This window comes from Lagopus leucura, unplaced genomic scaffold (assembly GCF_019238085.1).
Source record: "Lagopus leucura isolate 7727_CA_CO unplaced genomic scaffold, USGS_WTPT01 Super-Scaffold_100009, whole genome shotgun sequence".
In the NCBI taxonomy this organism is placed as follows: Eukaryota; Metazoa; Chordata; class Aves; order Galliformes; family Phasianidae; genus Lagopus; species Lagopus leucura.
Window position 1 is genome coordinate 11475787 of NW_024962266.1, and position 25650 is coordinate 11501436.

Genomic DNA, 25650 nt, shown 5'->3' on the forward strand with positions numbered 1-25650 from the left:
GTAATCAATCAATGTTTTCATTGCAGATGCTTTTTTTTACAAATTAGCAATTTGAAAAGCAATTCAAATGTTTCTTGGAGAAACTCTTGAAATTGAGTGTTAGAAATTGGATGTTAAAATGTTTCTTTACTGTGGAATAGCTCTTTCCTGAGAGCTACAGTTTGCAGACTTGTTAGTTGCTCTTAAATAATGCTCTTCCCTAGTACTAGTAATAATCTGTAGTTTGTAATATGAGGTCTTTCCTGACACATTCCAGTATCTTCAAATCAAAGTCTTGTTAATTTTTTAACACCTCCCTGCCCACCTGCATGACTAGAAAGAGGAAGCAAAGTGATTGTATTAGAGTGACTCTTCCAAAATTGCTGTTACAATCTTTGAAAATAAAAATAAAACTATAAAAATGAAAAAAACACCGTGCAAGTGTTTGATGGGGAAAAAAAAAAAAAAACCAGGTAGCAGGAAGTTTGGTTCTAGAGGCACTGGTGGCTTAATATTGTCTAGAAGGAGACTCCTGGCGTTTTTCTTCATAAAGGAGTCCTGCTAAAGTTGACAGAAGTTTTTATGAAAAGATCAAGGTTTTGATGATTCTAGTCTCGGATTAAGCTTCTGATCAATATCATATTTCAGATTGGTTCTTTCTAGATTGGTAAATTCTCCCTATCAAGTAGGAATTCACCTCAAAATACTGCTTATCTGCTCTTGAAAGCTACAAATAATGTTTCTTGAATATGTTTCAGAGAAAACTAGGTAGTGCAAATTGCTTAAATGCGTTTGAATTTATTGCTGCTTTGCTTTACTTGAAATCTTTTTTTTTTTTTTTTTTTTTTGCAAGCAGAAGTTTGGGTGCAAGATGAACGAAGATTGGAAAACATTTTTAATGCCAAACACCAAACTATTTGTTTGTTTTGGCAAAAATCATATGTAGAGACACGTATTGGGTGTAACGTCAATGTTTTTTCATTTATTCAGGTTTGAGAAGGCTAGAGAGATCTTGCCTGTTATTTTCAATCACTACTTGTAACACTGTGTGGCGCTCTTGTTCAAACAACATTTTTATTTGCCCACAGTGTAAAGTTCAGGCACGTAAACAGCCTCCAAAACAGGAAGTCTTCCTAGACATAATATTCATAATATATCTCAAGCTTTAGATTCGAGCCAGTTCATACAGATAGACATAATGTCTATGCTTAAGCTCTGTTGGAACAGTAATGACTTGCTTTCTTTTGGAATTAAGCTGTGCTTTACATGTGAACATCTTTTTTTCCCAAACAACTTAAGATGAGTGACTATCATGGAGCAAGAGGGATGATCTGCTAGTACTCCTGAGAAATTCTTAGCTCAGATCAGTATGATCCTAAGCTTTAGGGTGCATGTATGTGTGAAAGGCAGAGCTGTTCCATACGTTTTTCTGAAGGGAGTGGTACAGCAGAACAGACACAGGAAAAGTGAAGAACCACCCCCACGAGCCCCCACCCAGCCAGATGCCAATCTGAAATTTTAAAATTCTGCTTGTTGTTGTTCCACTATCCAAGAGGTTGGTAGTAACAAATCAGCTTGTGCTGTGTGTGGTGTTTTTACGCTACTTTCTGTTTTTTGGAACTGAATTTTACGTGACAATCTACTTAATATTCACAGTTCTGATGTCTTCTCAGTTTCCTTCCTTTTAAACTATTTCTGTATTGTTTGCCAGATCATTTAAGGATATTACTGGGGAATGCAGAGAATGAGTGCCCAAATTAGTCTGCTTCTGTTATAAAAGCTGCCTGTGTCACTTTTTCCTACTGTCCAAATTATATTCCATTGAGAACTTGTAAAATACATCTTAAAACAAAACAAAAACAAGCCACTGAGTGTAACTGTCAGAACTAAGCAGTAACGGGAAAACAAATGTCTTCAGAAAAAGAGGAAAGAAAAAATTTCTACAACAAATAAAGTCAGGCTAGATGTAGAGAAAATGTAATTGTTTATTCGTTTCCATCTCCAGGTAACCATCTTTCACAATTCCTAACATCTGAGATTATCCACTGTCTACTTCAGACTGGGACCACCACCTGCTTAGAGGCTTTATGTCAGCTGATTGCTACTGTTGTACCTCAGTATGAGGTAGCGGCTTCATTTTCCTGCTTTGAAACGAGGAAGGCAAGCGAAAGTTATTTCTGTTCTTTGGTTGTTATTTCTACAACAGAACAATACAACCTGACCTTTATCCACTTAGCGATTCAAACCAGTCTAAGACCTACCAAAAGTAATGCTATCATACTGATTTGAATAGAAGGATGTAGAGTGATGAGGCACTTTTTTCCCAAGAACCTGGTATTAGAAAAATGACTAGCATGTGACTTTCCTATGTGTAATTATACCTTATGGCTACTCTAAGTGCTGTAGCCTTCCTCCATTGTGGAAAGAATGACCATGTTGAATGGTGGGACTCTGCTGCCTGTGGGGGACCCATACCCAGCAGCAGCTGCCCCCAGAACAGACCTGTTGCAGCTGCAGGATGAGCCATTGACAAGTTGGTTTCTGATGGGAGATCTGCACTAATTTTAGCTCCCCTGGCTGATGAAACCTGCGGACTAAGCAATAATGTTAATGACTGACAGGCACTGCCTGCCTGGCAACCAGCTTTCTGGAAAAGTAACACTTTGTGTAGTGAGCTAAGGAGGTGAAGCCATGCCTGGGAGGTCAGGCTGTTTATAGTGTTACGCATGGAGTCTGTGAGGGATGGGCAGGAAACATGCATGTGATGTGGGGAGGGGAACAGGATTTTAGCATTGCTGTACTGTCCTCTATAGAGGAGAAGGATGGGTGGACTGTGGTGCTCTAGAAACATGGCTAAATACTTAAATGTGGGCTTTACTATTTTAATATTGTTCTACTCTTAAAAAGGAATGCTTCAAATTTTGCACAGGATACTAAGTTTGGAGATCAGCTTTTATATAGACTTTTTTTCTGGCCTCTATCTCTCATACTTAGTTTTTAACTAATGTTTAAAAAAAAAAAAAAAAGGTTTGAACATCATTTTGAGTCAAACATCAGACCAGTATGCTTTAAAGGGAACAGCATCCTGTGAAATTTCCTGGAGGTGGGTTTTATCTGCTGTGTATGTAGCAACAATATATTTCTGATTGTAGGGACAGGTTATGTGTCTTCCCTCTTGGATATACACTGCATTTATGGTCTTGGGCAACTTTCTATTACTTTACAAAATTCAGGATTTAATTTATGTCTATGTGGCACAGTCGGTCAAAACTAAAAGTCTGTTGGAGTCCATTAGGTTATGCAAAGTGCAAAATAACCCAGATGCATAAAACAGAGGAGCAAAACACTAGGCATTAAGATCCAAAATGTATACTGAAGAAACTCCTTAGCTTTATACTGCTTTGAGTAGTAATTTCTACTTCCATGTCATACAGCTGTTAAATCACCTTTTTCCCCAGCTTTGCCATTCTCATCCTCAGAGCTGAAAAAAAGAAAACAAAGCCAGTGTTATTTTAAGTCAAACTTAATATTTCTGGTACTAAATCACTGTATTTAGAATAATGAAGAATATACATACCTCCAATGGTGAATCCAGCAGAATAAGCATTGTTTTAGTGTTACAGAAAGAAATTAGTAGAAGGCATTAGTTCTGGTTACTTTATTGCAAAGTGAGCATATATTTAAGAAAAAAAAATCCCATTATTGCTACTTGAAAATTAGCACAGCTCTCGTTTTGTTTGCTACCTTCACTAACACATTGCAGACAGATGGTATTGTCCTTTACAAGATGCTGGCAGATTAAAAGGATGCATGAATAATTAAACAAACCCTTTGTTTAAACTAAACTCCTCATCAGGAGCTGTAACTGCTTGGAAACCTTTCTCTTTTACGTTGATGTTGAGAGAACTTTCCTTTTCCTGGCGCAGTGAGTCAGGGTGGCAGTTAGTCATATTCCCAAATTAAATCTGACAGAGCAATTTATCTGTATAAACATCAATATGGCTATAGTCTGTAGCTGGATATAAGGTAGGTTAGTTCGAAAGTGACAGTGCAGGGCAGATGATTAAATGTTAAGGTTATTTTTAGAACAGCAATATAATGCTTTTGTTTGATACGTAAGAGCCTCCCCCACTAAGCTGTTGATCTGAGAATGCAGTGGCAATAATCTTCAGCCCTCTGACCTGGTAGTTTGAAGAGTCCCCCAAAATAGCATCTCTTCCCTACACTCTGTGTACTGGGACACAAGGAGGTCAAAGCAGCTGTTTACTTGATTTATGTAGGTCAACATATAAATGTCCAGATCAAATTTTGTTTTGATCTCTGAAGCTTCTGTGCTTTGCAACAACAGACACCTGTGTGTAAGCTTATGTGATGGGACTGGGGATGTTAAGCTTGGCTTACGAAGAACTGAGTACTGTCTGCAGACCAAAGAATTCAAGAGGATTTGAATCTTGCTTGTTGGTTTGGGAGAACAATTTGTCTGAGATGTCATTTAAAAATGTGCCTCTGGACTATTGATTGCCTTGCCTTTTAGAGCACTACAAAAGAAAGTGGTGTACAGGACACTTTCTTTATTAAGAAGTTTTCTTGCACAGTGTTTAGCACAAATTGACAATTACAGTTTTTCAAGGCTGCATAGCTTCCAGTGATAAAGTTAGCTTATGTAACCAGATACCTGCCAAAAGCCTTGCACTTTCGCTTCACATGAGACACTGTTGTATACTGTCTGGGAGCTTTCCTGCTTATTCAGCTTCAGGTTTTTTTTCTTCTTCCAGTTAACCCATTATGCTAGCTCTTGTTCCTTCACAAGGGCTTTTATTTTCCATAGTGAATATTTAATCTTCAAAACATTTGCATTACTTAAGTACAAAGAAAATACACTCTAATAAAATGAAATGCTAGCAGGATAACTATAGTGTGTCCATCCTTCTCTCTTTGGCATTTCTGAAAGCATGTACCAAGCTCACAGGGAATTGAAAATTGCTACCATATGGAAGAGTGTCCTTCTTGTCTGCCGCCTTGGGGCCACGCTGAAAACTACTTATTTGATCCCATGATTTCTCTGTCTAGACCGGTACATGGAACATGTTCTCTGCTTCCTAGGTGTCCTTTGCCATCACTAGCTTTTCAGTAACTTCCTCTGAAGGTTCATTTCTTTTCCAAAGCAACACTGTCACATAAGGGAACCTGTCCTGTGCTTTCTGTTCCCTCTGAGAGCCTTCAGTGTCTGTTTAATATTAAAATGCTACAATTGCTTCCCAAAGCTTTCATTTCAGAATTTTGAAGAGGATTACTTTTGTTCTATAGCTTGTTGTTTTAGGGATGTTGTTTTAGGGAAGGATGAGGGGCCAAAAATCATCTTGTTTCCTTCCTTTTCACTGGTGGTGTGCAGGGTGAACCTGGTAGGCTGAAGCATCAGTGACTGGTTTGAAAACAGTTTTTTTTTTTTTTTCCTCTTAAGAAACAATGCTTTGTCATACATTGTTCTAAAAGTAAGAGGCTTTCCTGGTTTTGTTTCATTTTTACAAGTAGCAATAGGATTATGGGACTGCTTAGGAAAAATTGAGTCATTTCCTGGCTTTTTCCAGAGATCAAAATGCCTTGAGGAGTGATGATAAGTAGGTGAAGGGACAAAGAGGAAAATGGCTTAGTTCCATAGGCCACTGGGAACTTCGAGGCACTCAGCTGGAGGCAGTGCTGAATAATGGGGTGTATTTTTACCTTGATGCCATTGCCTTAATTACTACTAATTGGAACCATGATTTTTCATAAATTGCTGTATTCTCTTTGGCATAGTAATTGTAAATAAGTGGGTAAGAACAACAGAAATTGATAGAAGTTTCCAAATATCTTTGCTATGTTCACCTCTTCCTCTAAAGTCAGCACTAGTTTTCCACAAGATTCCAAAAAAGACTGTTCAGAGACTGAGTGGCAGGGAAAAATGAAGCTTCAAAAGTTTTTTTTCTGGGAGATAAAAATAGGCAAAGATTGTTACAGGCAGAGGTGCTCAGCTAACTTTTCAGCTAACTTGTTTGTCTGAATGGTACTTGTAGCAGAAATGCTAAGTCACAAGTGATTGAGCACCTGGTGGAAGGTAGGGCCAACCAAGGGAAGCCCAGGTGCGTGCAATGACCCTGAGTGAACGAAAAGGGTAGGACCAGGGTCCACCCCTTTCAGACCTCATTTAAGGGCTGGCAATGGAGGCAAGGGTACTTCACTGGAGATCCATGCCTATCTGAGGCTTTCTGAAGGTAAGCAGCCTCTTTTCTTTGTTTCTGTGCCCAGGACTGTTGCATTTAAGCAAGTCCTCCCTTGCTGCCGCCTAGGACTTTGTCCCTCTGCTGGCATTGTTGTGCTTTCCGTTGCATTACAGTACTTGTGGTTTGTGGTTACTTCTTGGAAACCACTTTCCCGTGGTCTATTCCACAGAGCAGGCTGTAGGATGAATTGTTTTGATAACAAACAGTTTCTAGATGGGGGGGGGGGGGCGTGGATTCTCTCTCTCTATTCTATCTATAGATATGCGATGGGGGGTAATTAAGAGACTGACTCTCCAGAATAATGGGCTGGAGCAGTTGCTGGAAAGGCCTATCGTGCCTGTGGCTGGCCACTGCTGCTTTCAGCTGCTGGCATAGAACTGTTGGCAACAGCTTTTGCTCCTAGGGGATTTGGGGAAGAACACAGGTGGCAGAATTGGTGCTTGAGGGAAGCAAAGGTCCTTCTGAGTGATAGAAAATTCAGTGACCTGATTGATCAGAAGTGCTGGGCAGCACTGCTGGTATTTCAAGCTGTGTTGTGCATGACTGCATGATGTTGTTGATGCTCCTAATTTGAGAGCGCTAATTAACAGCTTTTCCCTATCAGTGCAGACAGTTGCACAAATACTTGAAATTCCTTTGATATCCAATGCCTGGTTTTTGGCTTTGCTTTTATTGTAAATAAATACTAGTCTACTACTACTAGGCAGGGCCTTGTATTTTTGCTTCTAAATTGAAAAATTACTGAGAATATACGTGTGAAGAGAACAGAGGAAGAGAATATAGAATCAGAACATCTGGCCTCCCTATCTGGCCTCCAACTACAACGGTTTTTTTTTCTTAGTGTGGAATACGATTGCTATCTGAAATCTTCTGATCTGTAAATACTCTTAAATACAGTTTAATTATATGCTTTAAAATACAGCATAAATATGCTATTGTTCTTTCAATTTTTCTTGCTATTATTCTTTCAGCCTTTTATTATAAAACTTAGTAGTAGGAAACAGACATCTGAATGTGACTAGATAATAAAGTGTTAAGAAATAATACTGTTGACTAACCAAATGTAGGGAGGTAAACTTTCAACATTTCTCAGAACCTATAAAGATTAGGTTAAAGTCAACAAAAAAAGTTAAAACTTGCATAGGTGTTGTTAAGGCGAGGCCGGAAATGTTGATTTCAGAAAAAATGCTAGGTATGGCTTGTTTTTAAATAGTCTTTCTGATTTAACATGCAATTTAGATTATGTGGGAAGTACAAAGAATGCAGATAGGCACAAAAAAATTGCAGTAAGACAGTGTTAAAAAGCAGTGCTGTTAGACCTAGTAGAAATGAAAACTATCTTTCTAACTGAGGTAGTATTAATGAATCCTTTAATTGCAACTTTACGTAGGACCTCTTCTGATCTCTGAAAATCACAGAAATTCTTTTCTGAGATTGGTGGTAGTTATCGCCCCCCAAAATTGGATATGGTAACTAGTGCATTGCTGAAGATGAAATTGAGCAGTACTAAAATGCAGATTAGAATTTGTTAACAAAAGAGCAAAGAAATGATTAACAATTGTGTATTGGTCCATTAAATGAAGTACTGAAGTGAAGTGGCTGTTACCAGATAGAATAGTATCACTTTGCTACATAAGCGAACAGCAGCGGCATGATTTTCTTTTTCTGTTACCTGTTAGTGAAGGATCTTCAGTACCATCTCCAAGCACCTGGCTCTGAAGATGAACATGGTCTGTAGGTGAGCTTAAGCGTTCCTCTTGTTCTCGCAGGGAGATGGAATTTTTGTGGGGTGCATTGTTCATGTTTGTGCCTAGGCTGCTCACGGGGTTTGTCTGTGTGACTTCTGTGGTTTTCCTGCTTGGTGGCTGGTAAACCTGACTGTAGTGGCCAACAGGATGATATGATGGTTTCTCAGATTTGCTGTCATCATCGTCATCATCAATGATAACTAATTCTGCACGGATAAGCCCATCATATCTTGTCAACTTCTGGTCTGCTTCTGTGTCGTCATCATCAATGCGCTGATAACCCATGAAAATCATTGTAACTGGTTCTGAATCATCCACGTAACATGGCACAGCTTGGACCATGTGGTAATGAACATCTTCCTCATCTTGAGGTGCAGGGGGTGCTTCATTAGGATGACAGGAACTTAAATGCCTTGTTTCATCCTGTATTTCTGTTGTATTCTGAAAAGTTTTTAATTCCTCATGTGCAGCACTTTTCTCATTACCTAACATCTTGTTCTCAGGATTAACATGTACTTTCTTCTCTGGATCCGAAAGTATTGGAGAGGGAGACTTTGGTGTTACCTTTTGAAGATTAAGCCCGTTCTCTTTGTGTTGCTGTATAAAGGGTTCTGCCACAGGGGAAAATTCTGTCTGACTGCTGAATCCATTTATCTCTCCTTTGTGTGTGTCTTCCAGTTTCAGTCCAGAGATTAATTTGTCTTTCTGAGGAGTAACTGGCCTGCAAAACTTGTTTGCAAACACAGGCTCATGATACTCTGTGGGAGACTGGGAATTTTTTTCATTTGCCTGCCTTAGAAGGTCTTCCACCTCAACAGGAGCAAGTTCATCCATCCTATTTTGCGTTGTGCTGCCATTTGAGGACACTGCATATACTGACTTCCTACCATCATCGTAGACTTTAATTCCTGTCTCTTTAAACTCGTTTGAGGGAAGAGGTATTGTTGACAACACTGTGCTTTCACCTGTCTTCATGTCTTTTTCAACTTTCATTTCCATTGCAAACAGTGCTGTTGAAAGAAACAAGTACTTAATCTGATGATGAAGCAGCCGGGAGATGTTATAGAAGAGTCCTGACTGATGGAGAATAAATGTCAGACTGAATTGGAAAACATGTAAAAGTGTAACATCTGTAACCAATATACTAGGTTCTCATTTTGAATCTCCCTCTTCTGTCAAAATTTGAACTGGAGAAAATATTTCTTATTGGATTTACCTCTTGGAGAAAAATAAGCTGCTGAAAAGCCAATATTTGTGATGTGACTGACTGAGACAGCCAGATTTAACGTTGGCTTCTAGTGGCAATAGCAATTGAAAAACCTTGACATGCAACATTATTTTTGGGCACTCAAAGGGGCTAGGAAGTGTTCTAATTAATAAGAAACAATAACTTGATACTGGCTGCTCCATGGGTGTAACTACTGGTTATAAAACATGAAGGGGGAAACTAAAAGTTATGATAGGTAGATGAATAAGTTACCAGAGGGAAGTGTCGGTGTTGAAAGCATTTGATCTCAGTTTCAAAGGTGCAAGCTGTGCACTAGTGTCCCAACTCTCAGTTTTGATGACATCACTGATAACATAATATGGCTTCATTGAGAAGAGCATTGTCCTGTATTGATAATACTTATTCTTTCCTTAAGGCTCATTAGATTCAAGGTTTAGGAAGCTTTTGCAAACACTGGCACCCTTTCCAGTTAGTGGTGAGCAGTACCTTTTCTCTTTTCTTCGTCATCGGTGGTAGCGTGACCTGCTCTTCTCAGTGCAGAGGGTCTGAAATGCTTGGGAAGGTCGGGTATGTTGGCATATATGTAGTCTGCTGCCTCTGAATAAAGAAGATCCACAATGAGATCCACTATGAATTCATTTTTTACTGGTTTCTATAAGAACCTTTTTTTTGAATTGTTTTTTTGAGTAAACATACCTCCTTCAATTCCTGCTCTTTCGATCTTCACAGACTAGGAAAGAGAATCATTGGTAAATGTGGATTAGTCAACTTCAAAACTGTGAGGTAAAGAAAAACACTGCCTAGTTATACACATTACTTCATGATGAGAGGTACCTAAAGATGGAGTCTGCTCAGCTGGATCATGGCATGTGGGAATTTTTTTTTGTCATCTTTCCTAATATGATCTCAAGTCACACAAAGTAAGATAAGGCATTAGAAAGTTAACAGTGAGACAGCCACACACTGTGGCCCAAACTGGTTGTCTTCAATGATTCTCAAAGGCTACAATTTGATGTTCCAGTTATGTAACTCTCATCTTATTTTTAAAGCGTGTGTGTATTGTTAAGAACAACTGGAGAAATGAAGCTGAGTTTCATCAGTACTTTTTTTTTGAGGTTTTGAAATATCAAAATGACCTTTAGACAAAAGTGAATGATTATGTTAGGTAATGTTTCACTCTCCCCTCTCTAAGGGGAAAGCTCGATGAGGTTTAACTGGTCACATTGCCTGAAGGAGTGCAAGTTGGTCTCTGCATCATTATGACTATCTTTTGCTGTGGTGCAATGTTACTGATTGGTGGCAGTGCTATTTTCTTGTTATGTGCTATGAATGAGTAATATGAATTGCTTTCTGACCTTCCATCCCTTGCCCCAAAATGCAAATGGAAACATGGGCACTTGAACAGTGTAATTTCTTAACCCGCCTTTATGTTTGAACTACTGTTGCTTCAGAAAAAAGTTCATGACCACTCATGTGATCTAGCTAGTTCTTGTTTCCTTAATTATGACGATGAATGTCTAGTGCATTCTATGTCTTGAGTAAATTTGGTACTTACCTTGATTATGTCTTCTGTTGTTTTCTCAACTGATTTAAGTTTCATTAAAATAGCTTCTTCCTTAGCTGAGACTTTAATTTCCTCTTTTTCAAGGGCCTCTATTTCCTTCTCCAGTCTGCAATTGCAATTCATTTTGATTTAATACTACGTAGAGAGCAATATTGCAGATTCAGTTAATGTTGAATGCAGACATTAGGAAGGCTAGCTGTAAATCTCACTCTGATATGGAATCAGCTTAGAATTTCACACGCCTCAGAAAAAACAGAAGGTATTCTCAAAAAAAAAAAAGTATGTGTTACAGGTTCCTTCTGAGCCCACTGTGAAAGCAGCGGCTGAGATTATGTATTTTTCATTAGGGACTAAGTAAGGAATATATACCCCCTCACAGGATTTCCTCATTTTAAGCATATTTTGTCTCTCCATTGTCTCAAGGAATTTGATTGTCTCCCGTGTAATTACGATATAGGAAACAAATCTAGTTACTGACACTAGGGTTATGATTTTTTCTTCATTCTGCAAGTGTACTTGCATCAAAAAAATGCTAATTCTTCAATTGTAAATGTTGACAAGAACTAAAGAGCTATAGTAGGTCCCCTCTAGTGATGTTCTAGTACACAAATTAAACTTCAGGAGGATCATGCAAAGGAATGTTGTAGGCAATATAGAAGCTGTAATTCCACCAGAACCACCTTTATCCATTGGAATAACATTGCATCCATATTTCTGAGAGAGAAAATGGGTATTACGCTGATATAGCAAGGCTTTGTTTGATTAACAAAAATACCATCTGCAAGTACTCTTAGTGGAGCTAGATTAGGTAAAACAGCACTTAACTAACTTTCTAGTATGAAAACTCAGTAACCCAGAGTGGTAAAGGGCTTTCTGAAGATAGGTTCAAAGTCAGCAAGATAAGTCTCTACAGTTTTGCATATGTGAGTGTCAGTTCTGGGATTTCAGGAAATGAATGTAACAATGCCTGATGAAAAAGCTTAAGCTTGATTCTGGAGATGAAGAAATGCAAGATAATGCTGACCTGAAGCTGGAGGGAGGGAGATTGAGAGAGTTATTGCAGCATTTCTCACAGCAACACAGGCTTTTGTCTAGTCTAAAAAACTTAAAATCACTTAGCTTTAAGAGTTCCACTTTAGGTTTGTAAGCTAAGACATTTGCAGCCACGCGATTGTTTCCTAGCTGTTGATCAACTTCTTGTGTATGTGATTCTCTGGGAAAGTGCTCAAATCATGTCTGGAAAGCATTCATTTTCAGCAAAACAGTAGTAATGTAAGTCGCAGTGGATTAATTTGTCAAGGACAAGCAGCCTGGAAGGTTTGTGTCTGCAGTGCCTGCTCAAGTAATGTCATCACAAGCATTACAAATCCATTTGCATGAGAAACTGCGTAGTTCATATAAGCATTGACATATCACATCAGGTGATAAAATGTGCATTTATGTGACATTTTCTGCATTAAGAAACAACTTTTAACGGTTCATTTTTTTTTTTTCTGACTGCAGCTGAGTCTTGTCAGTGTGACTGCTTTACAAAGACTACAAGCCTATAACGTAATATCAAATACACCAACTCCAAGTTCTCTAGGTCAGCACAATATTCAGGACTTGGTTCATCAGTCACATTTAGTATTACGAGTCAGAAGTATCTTGTCAGTCAAGACATGGCTCAAAGTTATTTTCTTTAAAAGCTCTCATTATGTAAAAGATCAAAGCTCAATAGTCAGAATTTCTTTTGGGCCATTGACCTGTACATTACTATACAGGGGCTACTGCTCCTTTCTTTCTCTCCTCATTTTGTTATACGCTTAAGCTATGCTATACAGTTTCTTGTGCACTAAGTAAAATTTTTAAGGTATCTCTTACTAACCAACGTTTTCATTTTCTTAGCACTAAGATGCTTGATGAAACACTTCTGGTCAGGAAGGTCTGGGACAAAATATCTTGTCTCTGTAAACATGAGAAGGAGAAATCTATGCCTATTCAAGGTATAACCTCTAAGGTAAAATATCTTGGTCAAATTCTTTTCTCTGATGTGACTAAGTGGCAGTGATATTAGGGAGGTGTCCCTTATTTTTTCATTTTTGTAGTTGAGATGCTCATTCTGCTGAGGCACGTGTTTGTTGAGATTTAGATAGAAGCTTGTGTTGTAGCCTGGTAATCTTGGAAGTAGCTTTTCCATCCAGAATCAAGTCCCTAATTCAGCTCTGAGCTGGAACTTGATCTCCTGTACAGCTTCAGTATCCTCGTTCATCTCTATCTTTTTTGGAAATATATTTTTGTTTTGTTTTGTTTTAACTTAAGGGGAAAAAAAAAAAAAACCAAACAACCAAAAGCAAATTTCAGACTGTTTTGTATTTGACTGAAATAACATCCCTCACTGTTTTTGAATCTGTCAGAAGTTGGTGAATGTAGGTTTAATGCAACTGGAAATGACATCACAGATGCTATGATTAATCATAAGATGATTGTATCTGAAGTTAAAAATATATGATAGACTGTATCCCAAAATGCTAGAAAAAGAAAGCACTATGTTTTACTGCTTTGATTCTTACCAAAGTCAACATCAGTAAAAGGAATCTCCTCTTTTTATAGCAGTAAGCAGACACAGCAGTTACATGCAAGCCAGCAGAGAAATATTATTTAACTTCTCTATGATAATTTGAGGAGTTTGAATAACATTGTGATTCTTGCCTTTTCAAACTCAAAATCATGAAGCTGTGCCGATAGATTTTTGTTGTTGTTGTTGTTGTTTTTGTTTTTGGTTTTTTTTTAGCTGCTGGTGAGAATCTTTTTTTTTTTTCTTTTTTTTTTTTTTTTTGAAACACAAAAACGGTATCTCAGACCTTAAAACTGTGATGTGAAGAATAGCATATTCAGGATGAAATTAAGGAAAAAACAAAATACCCTTGCAACACTATGGAAGAAACTAATGCAATGACTGTACCATGTTTCTGCACTTATAAAGAAGTATCTAATATTTTAAAATGTATTTTTACCAGAGACTTGATTGCAACGTTATAATGCCAAAGATGTTTATAAAAGTTCAGAAGCATAATGAACTGAAGGATCATTAAGTTTTGCTGTACTCTGAACTCTAATTGCTGCTAGACACAGGTGGAAGAGAAATCCTGGAAAGATATACTGAGGGGGAAAATAAAGACTAATTCAGTGCTCATTGGGGCTAAGGAAGAACTATACCTCTCTCTCTGTGTGGAAAATTGCAATGAGAACTTGTCTCTTTTATACACGCTACCAGTATTAAGATGTAAATAACTTCTTGGTTCGTTTTCAGAGGATATTGTTTGCATGCATGCTAATTCAAAGAAATCAAAGTCCTTTTGACTTCATACAGTGGAAAAGTTTGACTTATCTCTTTCTAGCATTTAAGTCTTTAGAAACTTCCTAAAAATGTAATTGATCCAGGGTATTTCGTAGTTAATCACAGTTTGTGTTTTGAAAGGTTCTAGCAGCTGCACCAGTTATTATTTACAATAAATCCTTTGAAGGAGCTGCTGCATCTTGCAGATGAATGAAGTATGATGTATACTGTATGAAATCAATCTTATGGATGTTTCTCCTTTTTGATTAAGGTAAGTTATTTTAGAGGGGAAAGTAATACAGAGCTGGGTTAAGCAAGGGGCTTTAGAAGCTGAGTTTCTAAGTTGTAGGTTCCTCTGCCAAATCAGTAGCTGAATTAGAAATACTACAGTGTATACTTGACTGCTACTGGCTGCCAGCTCATCTGTTGCGGTTGACACCACTGCCCCTCTAGAAGAAAAAGGTGTACAGGTAAAATGCAGATAGCAGGATACCAGACCAATGAGAAAAAGCAGCTTAGCAAGTCCTTGCATGTTTTGAGGTGAGTCAAATGCTTCCTTGTAACAGCTCCGGAGTCTACGCACCATTAGCCTGCCTTCAGGTATCACATTACGAGCTAGTTGAATAGTCCTTAGTTACAAGTTGCTGTTTAGTGACTAATTCTGTCAAGAATGAATGTTCTTTGCTGCAAATCAAGTGATAAAATGAGACTGATTCTTTGTTCACTGTATTCCCTGACATGAGCCATGCACACATGGCTGATTATGAGCTGCACCGTATAAAGATGGTGAGAGGAAGAGATGGTGTAAGTGTTGTTTCTGTCTGTAACCAGAGTGCTGAGCTACTCCTCTTTAAGGTGACACAGGCCACCCTCTATTCACTGTTTTATTGTTGATACAAAGAATAGAACCTTCTCTTTTATCTTGAAATGCCCAAATCCTAACGGATTAGTACATAAATGCTAACTCTATCTGACATCCAAGTAAAGATTATTTCAAAATGGGGGCCTATTTAAGAAGGTGAAAGAAACGCCTCTGTTGGGAATAACATGCCTACAACTGCAAGCAATTCTCTCAGTAGAAAGAAACAGGCTGTTATGTGGGTACTGGGAAAAAATCTTTAAAGCTTTTTTTTTTTTTTTTTTTTTTTTTTTTTTGAACATTGAAACTGGAAAACAGAAAATTATCAGAGTGGTCAGGATCTACCTGAAGCAACAGTGAAACATAATAATCAAAGGCGTGGTAGAAAGAATTCCATTGAACTTCTCAATATGTCTTGTTTTTACTGCTTGACAAGTACATACATGAACAGTATAGCAATTTCTGACTTTGTTCAGAGATGTGACTTCATTTAATGTGTGCGAAATCAGGCAGGCTTCTGCTAGCTTGAGTGCTATCTATGGTACAACAAAAGTATTGTGCATGTGTGGTGCAGTTATGTTTTGTGACTTAGTGGACTTTGTTCACTTGACTTGGACTTGATGTTATTAGCTTATTGTGTCTCTGACTGGTTTGAAACTGAGTTGGGTCTGAACAACAAGACATGGTACCTGGAAAGACAGCACAGATGCTTCTGTAGAGGCTGTTGCCAGAAACTACTGAACACTGGCAAAAGTATAATAGGTGTATAGGTGTATGTGTTTGATAAGAATAAATCTGCTTAACCTGTTAGTTCAGAGAGTTTTCATGTGATTCAAGATCTGTTCTCTCTTCATTCTTCACACATAAAATCTAATATTCTTGCTGAACTCCTCTGTATAGCATGAGGATAAAAGTTGTCAAAGTCTCTAAGGTGTACTGATTACTTAGTAATGGGAGTAAATATAACAATAATGAAATTGTTTAAAGGTCTTGCTAGGAAAAGAAACATCTAGACTGTTCTTATAACTTCAACAGTGGTATAAACTCCTTTTCCACTGCTGATTGTTTCAGTAGTGTTTCTCCATTGTTAACTCCATGGTCAGGAATTGGTCAGTGCATTTCTGCACTGATTCTCATTTCCAGGATGCAGATTTATCTTGTGCTCTGTCTTGGCTGTTGTTTGGTGCATTTTTTTTCTGGTTACCATCAACACTAATTATTTTCTGTTTGCTGTACTGCAAAATGCATCCATGACAGATGGAAATACTTGCTACATATCACTTTGTTGTACTTGGGAGGTTTCTTATTGTAAAAGTGAAGACTGTCATTTTCTGTTACATTTTCGGTTATTTTTTTACATTTTATGTTTATCAGTCGTCTGATGCATTTCACTCCAAATGAATGAGCTATGAGCTATTTGTAGAGTTAGGGGTCTTTTTAAGGAGGAAGCAGAGTGGGTGAGCTTGCCAGGAGAAGCTCGCAGGTAGGACAAGTTAGTTGATGATACTGATATTAACAGCAGGTGGTTGTGGAAATATTTAATTAACCATGGAGAAACAATCAATTCTAAAAATACTATGAAGCATTCAGAAGTTTCAGTAAGCCAGAGTAGTAAAATGAATAGCCTTATTTTTGTAAAAAAAATAAACTATGTTTGTAATAGGAAGAGAAAGGCCAGCATATGCAATCAAACATTTAACATTTAATGTACAGTTATGCAAGTCAGGTACTTCATTTTCATCATTATTTACATTGCTGGTTTATGGTTGAAATCTCAGCCATCTAGATACAAAAACATTGTTTGTTTTCATTTGCACGAAGTAGCTGTGGATGTTTCATCTTTGGAGATGACCAAGGCTGAATTGGATGGGACCGTGGGCAGCTTGATGTGGTGGGTGGATGGTGTGGGACCAGCCCACAGCAGGGGATGAGAACTAAATGGGCTTTAAGGTTTGTTCCGACCCAAGCTGTATGATTATGCAGGAAAAGATGCTTTATGATTTCTCTTAAGTGCAGGATTATAAATAGGAGGCAGTTAAAAAAAAAAAAAAAAAAAAAAAAAAAAGTAACAAAACAAAACTGGCATCCCTGCATTTGGCCTACAAGGAAAAGGTGCTTTTATTTTTCCAGACAATGTCAATCAAGTCTCTGGCAAAAATTCAAGTAGGGATGTATCAGACACATTTCTATAGTTAGGCTAGTACAGGCTCAGGCATATACTAAGTTTATGAGCTCAGGAACTTCATCTTATACTTGTTTGGTGTAACTTGTGTGCTTATGTGATGCAGTACTAAGCAGACAGCCTTCCCATTGACAGTGAGTCTGCAGCCAGCCCTTGACATCTTACATTTGTGTGTGCATACATATGTAAAATATACACGTCATTTAAGTAAGCAATCAAGTACAAATGAATGGCTTGGCACTCTTATTTTTCTTTCCTTAAAGCATAATGTGTTTAGACTCTTTTCAATGCCTTTGACCACCTTCTAAAGTATTTAGAAGCTTCTAATTCAGGTAAACTTCAAAAATGTATTATCCTTCTCAACTCCAATGTGGGATTAAAACAGAGAGCCTAAATCTGCCTGTTAATGTACCCCTACAAATTAAAGGAGATTTTCAGTTTTGAAGTTCTATTTTGATTACTGTTTTCTATTTGTAACTGTGATAAATTCTACTCAGGCTATAAAAAGTTATATGGCTGCATTCAGAGAAGTAAGGTGTATGCATTCAGAGAAGTATGGGCACAGTAGAAGATTAAAACTAGAAACAGCACAAATAGAAATTAACAGCACCAAACTGAAGACAAAACAACAATTACAAGACAAGCATCAAAAGACTCTTCAACTATAGCTAGAAACTCAGGATTCTGAGATGTTGCAAAGGCATTACATATGACTATGTATGATCTTCAGCCCTTTTTGCTGAAATCTCTTGACTAGTATGATAGGATAGTTTTTAAGTCTCAAACCAGCTTTCCAAGTCTTCCCAGAAATAGGATGGGGGACTTTGCTACCAGTGTTACTAGGAGGCAGCTCAATTACAATGACTTGGGTGCGGGGCGTCCCTGAAGTATGTTATCAGGTAACAGATTAGACTTAAATGCTGGAGATTAGTACCTTTCCTGATGAAATAAATACTTCAGTTTCAATAAGGAGGTGCATGTATCAGAAGTCTATGCTACTGAAAAAGAAAACTTTTAAACATTTGCAGACCTCCACTGTTAGCAGCATTGCTTGTTTTCTTAGGTGTCATCAAATTAATTGGCAGCAGAGTAGATTATATTTTATTCTGCTGATATTATCCTTCCCACAACAATCTACACACCAAATCTGGATCATGACTTCAAAAAAAACAAACCCTCCTCACCAAAATTATTAGCGCACAAAGGAGACTTCAGCTACATGTCCAGCTCTTACTCAAAGTCGTAGCATTTTTTTAATATCTAGTCTGTCCTCCTTAGTGCTCAGAGAAGCACTGAGCTGCCAGTGGGCTGGTGCAGAGCAGCTGCCTGCTTTGTGCAACTTCCCTGGCACTCTGAGGCCAGCCCTTCCCCACACATCTCCTTTTCCTGGTGATCACACTGTCATGGGGACTCATCTCACATCTTTATAATCACCACCTCTGGGGATGTTTTCCAGAGCACACTGTCCACACTGTCTGTTTTCTACTGCTCCAACAAAAATTCTGCAGAGGTACCTGAAAAGCTCTGTTAATAAATGTTTTCTAGCAAGAAGTCAGCTTAATTATAGGACAAATCAGAACCAGAATTATCATTTGCATTGGAGAGATGGACATAACAGGTTTGCCAAAAGTGTGTAGGAGGACAGTGGGGGGAGAGGAGAGCATGGAGGAAGGCACCACTGAACTGAAAGAGTAAGAAATAAGGGTGATGATTCTTTTCTGAATCTAAAACAACAGAAACATTTCCACTTGGCAGTGGCTGCTAATGGGAAGTACCCATTGGTGTGCCTGGATCTGTTTTGTGTATTGAGCCTTTCTGTTTTTGGGAAAAGCTACCTTTGCCTAAAAGCATCCACAATTACATCCATAGTAAATAAAGGAAGGAGATGAGGAACTGCCTGTGTGGTTCAAATTCGGCCCTGTGTGGGAGGGCAGCATGATGGAATGAGATTTATAGTGGCATTTTTATAAAGGTTACAAGAAGGACCTTCACTGCAACAGACTTCTGGGGTTAAAGTGAGGACACAACAGTATAGAAGATATGCAAGAATAAGACAAGGCAAGATAAGATTATATGATAAGATAGGCAAGCTAGGCAGCTTGCACTGGTCAGAAGTGCTGAGTTCTGGAAGAAGTCAGGTACAAAAAGTTGTGCAGGATCTACTGAAACAGAACTTCTTACATGACTTACTGTTATTTCAAAGTTTTGATTTAATAATGTCTATCTCAAAGTGAAACCACGCTCAGTGACTGGCTTACCATCAAGCACAGCATGACGAAAGGAACACTCTTCAAAATACTGTGCAGTTTAAGAAAATTCACAACATAGAAATCTGTGTTTTGTGGGCTTAATTTTAGTTGACCAGAAAATTGAGCAGGTTGCTTTATGCTGCACGTCGAACCACTTCTATTTAGCCCTCACTGACACTGTAATCTTTCATGAGGAAGAGAGAGATTTTTAAGGAAGGACCATTTTAACTCAGACAGAGGGGCAGCAGTACTGCCCTACCTGGAAATGTCATCTTCCAGCTCACGAGTTTGCTGTTGGTCCTCTTGATTTTGCTTTTGCATTTCTTCCTGCTCTTTTGGTGTGAGAGAACTGAAGCCATCCAAGAGCCATTTTTCTCGTAATGCCTTTTTCTGATGGGGAAAAATAGAGTTGTACTTTAAAAACTGGGCTAATCAGAAGTTTATTGTATTTATCTTGCTGTCATAGATGTGTTTTTGTGCTGTATCTAGCATAAGGCAAGGGGTAAAGGGGCAAATGCCACTGAAAAAAAACCCAAACAACTGAAGATGCCATGTTTCAAGGTTGACTTAAAAACAAATTCAGTAAGAACACTGTCACATTTGATTTGTTCATCCAGTGAAAAGCTGGAGGGTATCAGTTGCTACCTGTAACAGATTAATATTTCTGAAGGTCAGAGCACCACTTAGTAAACGTTTGGGTCAAAGCACACATATTACAGACTCACGCAGAAGGCTTCAGTCAGAAGTCACCTGGTTCCTTGGCTGATGGTGCTACACAAATGCTGATAAAAGATGAAAAGCTTCTGTAAATGAGATTGTATGGGGTGGGGAGAAGAGATCTACAGGGAGTCAGTGATGCAGTGATATCTCCTGAGTTTATAGAGAACTTGGGTAATTAAGTATTTTATCTGGTGAAGAGTGGGACTGAAAATGTGAAGCCTGTGATGTTGATATCTGGTTAATGTACCAGAGACCTCCTACATGTTTAGAATTCCTACTCTTGGGTCAATTCAGGGGTCATATATCTATGCTCTGATCTGTTTAGTGCCTGTGGAGATTTTTGTACAGTAGTGGCTTGTAAATAAGTGTCTTGCATGTGTATGTATATAGTCTAGCTAAGTAGATCTGTCTTCAAATTCTGAAAAATCTGGCTGTACACACTGATTCTTATGGCCACTCCACAACATCAACAGTTGCATGTGAAAGTAATTCCATAGTTCAGTTACTTTTGGGGAGAGAAATATTAATGGAGATAAACTTCAAATTGGTAGGTTAGAGGTTGTAAGCCAAGCTTTCTTTCTTTTCCCTTCCTTCAGTTAACTTGAGAATATAAATCCAGGTCTGCCTTAGGGAAGAAGAGCCAGAGCTCTTCAGTGAAACTTCTTCAATAAGAGGGAAAAAGCATGCATGTAAGGCTTTTAATTAACTCTGATTTCTCTTTGCAATTTAGATTTGTTGAGCTGTCTGATAGCCATGTTTTTGTTTTTTCCTTTTTATCCCTCTTTGTAGCTTTGTTAATTGTAGGATAAGGCTGAAGACTAAATTGGATTTTGACCATTGCAGCTTTGAGGAAGAGTAGCACTAGCGAGAAGTCTGTGTTACTCTCATAGCTGCTTGGAGGGTTAGCTGGGGTCTCTACCTGCCTCCTGCACACTGAATTATTTAGAACACTTCTTCCTTGTCTTTTTGCTGTGAGGTTTCATGTGAGGTTATTACTGAGAGCCAGCTGGTGGTAGAGGATGTATATGGAACCTTACTGCAGTTAAATGCATATTTTCAACTGGCTTTGTGTGTGACAGCTGTTCTGATAGAAACTGCAGGTATAACAGGCTTGTTGGGAACTGTGGCACTCCTTGGTAGTATTATTTTGCAGCAATTAGGAGCAGTGCTTACAGACACGCTAGCCCTGCAGGACAGTATTGCCTCACAACGCTGGATCCTAGGATATCTGCAGGAAGCAGAGGCTGCTGAAGAATTTAGTCTTGAGCCTTGACTCTGGGTTTCCTCGGCAGCCTTTTCCAACTTCATGGCAACAGTATTTTAGGCTCAAATGAAAGTTGCAAATATTTTAATGGGGTGGTTTTACCCGATCTGGTAGAGGCTTGTAATTTGGTATTGGCATAATTCTTATTGATCACAAAAAATATCCCTCTCCCAAGTCAGAGGGAGCACAACTATCACCTCTGAGTCAAAGTATAGATTTTAGTGATAGGAAGTACTCCTGGAAATATGAGATTTTAATCCTGCTTGGAACTGACAGTTTTGCTCTGATGAGTCAAAAAAATAAATCTCTAATACCTTGTGAAAACTGCAGCAAGGCTGGTACTGTAGTCCTCAGAAACTGATAATATCCATTGAAATCAAATCAATAAAATATGTGTTTTCAGGTTAGATCCAAGAAAACAAATTCCCTAAATGCAGATGTAACACTGTGGTGTTATTTTTGCATTTTCCTAGAATAGTTTGCTGTTGCTCACAACTACATATCATGAAATCCCACAAATTTTCTTAGCTGCTTCTGGAAGAGTGACATGTTACATAGCAGAAACACCCTTTGAACAACATAGAACTTTCAGGTGTTTGTCAGAGAGGGCTGCTCTGCAGAAGCACTGGCACAGTTGTGCTGTCAGGTTTTTATTTTTCTGCTGACAGCATTTCCTTCTGCTGTAAAGCATCTTCAGTGCAGTACTAGGTTGTGCGTGCTTTACCATGTTATGGCTCTAATATGAAAGCACATTTCATGCAGGTCTTGTTACTTCCGAGGAAAAAGATGCTTATACACTCTGATCTGACAAGACCATGGAAATGTCCTGAATTCTGGAAAGTGATCCTTTTCTTCTGTGGGTCGTTGTCACAGTTCATGTGACTAATGTATGCAAATTCTGTGAATGATGTCCTAAATGTGCTGCTGGGTTAAGTCTACTGTAATTAATTCTTGATAAGGTTGAACCAACCCTGAAAGGTTTCAGCTGTGCCTTTGGAAGGCACAGGTGTTTTGAATTTGCAGGCTTTACTCACATTGTAACAGCAGTTTATCTTAACAGTTTGCTGAGAGAAACAAATGCCTCCCTGGAAGCTGGATGTGGCTCTGGGCAGCCTGGTCCAGTGGTTGGTGACCCTGCACATAGCAGGGGGTTGAAACTAGATGATCATTATGGTCCTTGTCAACCCAGGCCCTTCTATGATTCTATGATCTGTGTAACAGTGGGAGTTAGGTCATCACTCTTGTGTTCTGTTAAAAACAGTAGTGATGAACAGGGGGATGTCCAAACAGATAACTCTCTGTCCTTTCTTTTAAGAAGAATGAATTATTTTGAATTAATAAGTCAAACTTGAAATATAAATTGCAGCACTCTATACATGAGGAGGAAGACAGTCACATGTTCATTATTAGTCACAATTTTGTTACTGTTATGAGATTTGGAAGATATTCCTTTCTCACTTAGGTAATAAATTATACGACTGTGTGTACTCACAGTCACTATCTTGCAATAAAACCCTAAGCATGAAGCACTTTCTCATTGGCTTGCCTGTCCTAGTAAACTAACATAGTATAACTTGGCTTGACAGAAAAGAGAGGGTAGATGAAACCTGGGAGCAGGTGTCTGTTTTGAAGGGGATTATGTTTTAAAAATGCTCAATGAGATGTGCCATACCCTAAATACTGCATTCCACGTCTTGCGTGAAAAACTTTATCTCCTCCTACATAATAGTGCATTTAAAATACCATAATTGTCTATTTCTAGAAACAAAAATAGGATTTTTTTTTTCCTTCTCCCTCTGCCTGAAAACAAAATAGTTCAATTATACCTCCTGATTATGCCATTTTCCATACTAAGTGAGGTTGCTGTAGTGGAATTAGGGAGTGAAAATATCCAGTCTGAAATGTGAGGCTTAATTTTCAGCTGTGAATTTTCTGATTTGGATCTCATTTTATGCCATAAAAGTGACTGAGTAGCATTAGCTTTTAAGTATGATTTACGTTTATTTATTTATCACCAAAACTTGATGCTTATTAGAGTCAAATGGAGTCCTGCCAAGATTTCAGAAAGCCCTGAAAATTTGATAGTAAAACCATGACTTAAATGCATGGAGATTTGCATTCCGAAACTCTTATTCAAGTTGAACAACTTAAAGCTGTGTCTTTAATTATATAAACCCAGCAACTTACCTTTAAATGCTGGTGTTTCAGTTTTTCCTCTTCTATTTTTCGACGTTTCTGTGCAATTTCTTCTTGCAGTTTTCTTTTGTCCTACAATTTAAGAGAACAGAAGAATGGTTTACTTGGTGCTAAAAACAGTGTGGCTTGTTTGTTAGGATGATGAGAATAAAGACTAATGCATCCCTCTTAAGAGACAGTTTATCCAAGAGCTGATGTTTTGGAGATATATAATATATTCTTTGACCTTCACATCTTTCCTTAGTTAGGAAATATTCCTGATCTCAGTGTATAATTGGCCTTTAAATAACTGATCGTTAGTTGAGTGAAGCATGACAAGAACTTGTGTTTATAGACTGATACAATATTTAAAGAAAGTAAAGTCTTGGATAAGGTTTCTAGCCAGAGAATGAACTCTTGATTTATAGTATTAAAAACATTCCAAGTTAATTTAAATGTCCAATAAATATTAGTGGAGATATGTGCTAAGAGTCTGCAGTTTGAAATGCAAAGTAGTACATAAAAATTCTGCACTGAAAGAAATTATTTTGAAGGCATCTGCATTATAAGTGAGTATAAAATTAGAAACCTGTTCAGTAAAGGGTTCTTTTGTCTGTTCCTCTTGTTAGAGTGATACACTACTTTTCCATTCTGTATTTTTTCTCCTGAATTTTTCTACTTCTGTCCTTTGGTGTTCTAGCTGTATTTTAATTTTCCTAGTTGGTAATAAGCACCTATTACACAATTATCCATACAAAATAGGTTGAAATATGTTGTCTTTTGTATAGTTAGTCAAAGAAAGCTGAAGATCCAATGCCAGAAGCTAAATTCAAGAGATGTAGAGCATGCAAACCCTGTGTTGCCAGAATAAATTTTAGAACATTACATGACACTTCCTACAGTGCACTTTGTGAAACGTAGTCTACAAATGACATCTTGCTGTACAAAGCTTTGACTACTCATACGGTGCAGTAGATGTTTGCCCCTATGTACCTAAGGGATCCATGCTTCCTCTGGACTCCACACTGTGCTTCTGAATGGAAGTTCACTCATGCTCTTGGGTTAATATGGCCAAGATCTACTTATTTGGAAAAAGCTGCTTAATCACTTTGCTTGCACATCAGTGTAATTTAAAACTTGATCTTTTGTCTTAATTTTCACTCCTACTGAAACATGTAGGACTTCTTCACTTTTGACTGTAAAGAATCATGTTTCAAAGCGGGCCTTTCTGAAAGAAACGGAAGCGCGCCTACGGAGCGGTGTCTTTCTAGCTATCTTGTGTGCCAAGTCTGCAAGTTTGTGGCACCCTTCCATAGCTATGCCTATGTTGGTGTGCTTGGTCCTGTGGCAGATGCCATATGCTATTAAAGCCAATAGAGCAGCTCACGTTCTAGCAAACATGTTTTGCTTTCATGTCGCTTTCAAGAAGTGGTGCTTGGTTATTGAGAGGTCTTACCTGGAGGTATGGATGTGCATGTCTAGTGGCGTAAGACAGCAGAAATATTGTAATTATAATCCTTAAGTGTTTCTATTGTTATTCATTTTTCCTGTAGGAAGGAGTATTTGAGAGAGGATTGAGCCTAGAGTTCCTTGTTTTTCCTCAATGTGTTTGCTACAGCAAACACTATGGTTTTATTTTAAGATATGACAGTCTCTCCACGAAGAGAGCACATGGAAGCTACAAGTATTTCTTTCCAGAGCATGAGAGTATCAAAATTTGGAAACAGTGGGTTTTTGCTTATTGCTGTGGTACACACAGAAGACATGAAAGAATTTGAAGCCCCCTAGTGGCTGTGAGAGTCATATGCTGTAAGCAAGTCAGACACTTAACAGCAGAAACCAATTAGCTTTTAGTGCAAGTTTTGTCTTAGCTTTTAGTGCAAGTTTTGTCTACTGCTATGTACACCCAAGTCCCCTTTGCTATCCTCTTTTAGATCTTATACAATGAACATTTTGTAGGTAGCTCTTCAGATTTTAAGATAGGTTGTTTGGGAAACGTCTTCCTAAAGCCATGGAATAACTTGCTCTCAAAGCGTATCATTTTCTTGCACAACTCAAACTGTTGATTCTCGAAGCTGATGATAACTTCACTTTAAGATCTTT

At 38.1% G+C, this 25650-nt stretch overlaps 1 protein-coding gene across 3 annotated transcripts in view; it reads right to left on the minus strand.

The window, feature by feature from the left end:
* Positions 1-1946: 1946 nt before the first annotated feature.
* PALMD (palmdelphin) overlaps positions 1947-25650 on the minus strand; it is a 48891-nt gene continuing 25187 nt past the window's right edge. For 2 of the 3 annotated variants that reach the window (XM_042873782.1, XM_042873781.1), the window contains 7 exons: positions 23560-23640; positions 19648-19778; positions 10771-10885; positions 9912-9945; positions 9702-9812; positions 7912-8997; positions 1947-3460 (listed from right to left, as the gene is read on the minus strand). In XM_042873782.1, coding sequence (XP_042729716.1) covers positions 3417-3460; positions 7912-8997; positions 9702-9812; positions 9912-9945; positions 10771-10885; positions 19648-19778; positions 23560-23640 — 1602 coding nt within the window. In that variant the 3' untranslated portion in view covers positions 1947-3416. The remainder of the gene's footprint in view (positions 3461-7911; positions 8998-9701; positions 9813-9911; positions 9946-10770; positions 10886-19647; positions 19779-23559; positions 23641-25650) is intronic. The other variant, XM_042873783.1, reaches the window with a different exon arrangement.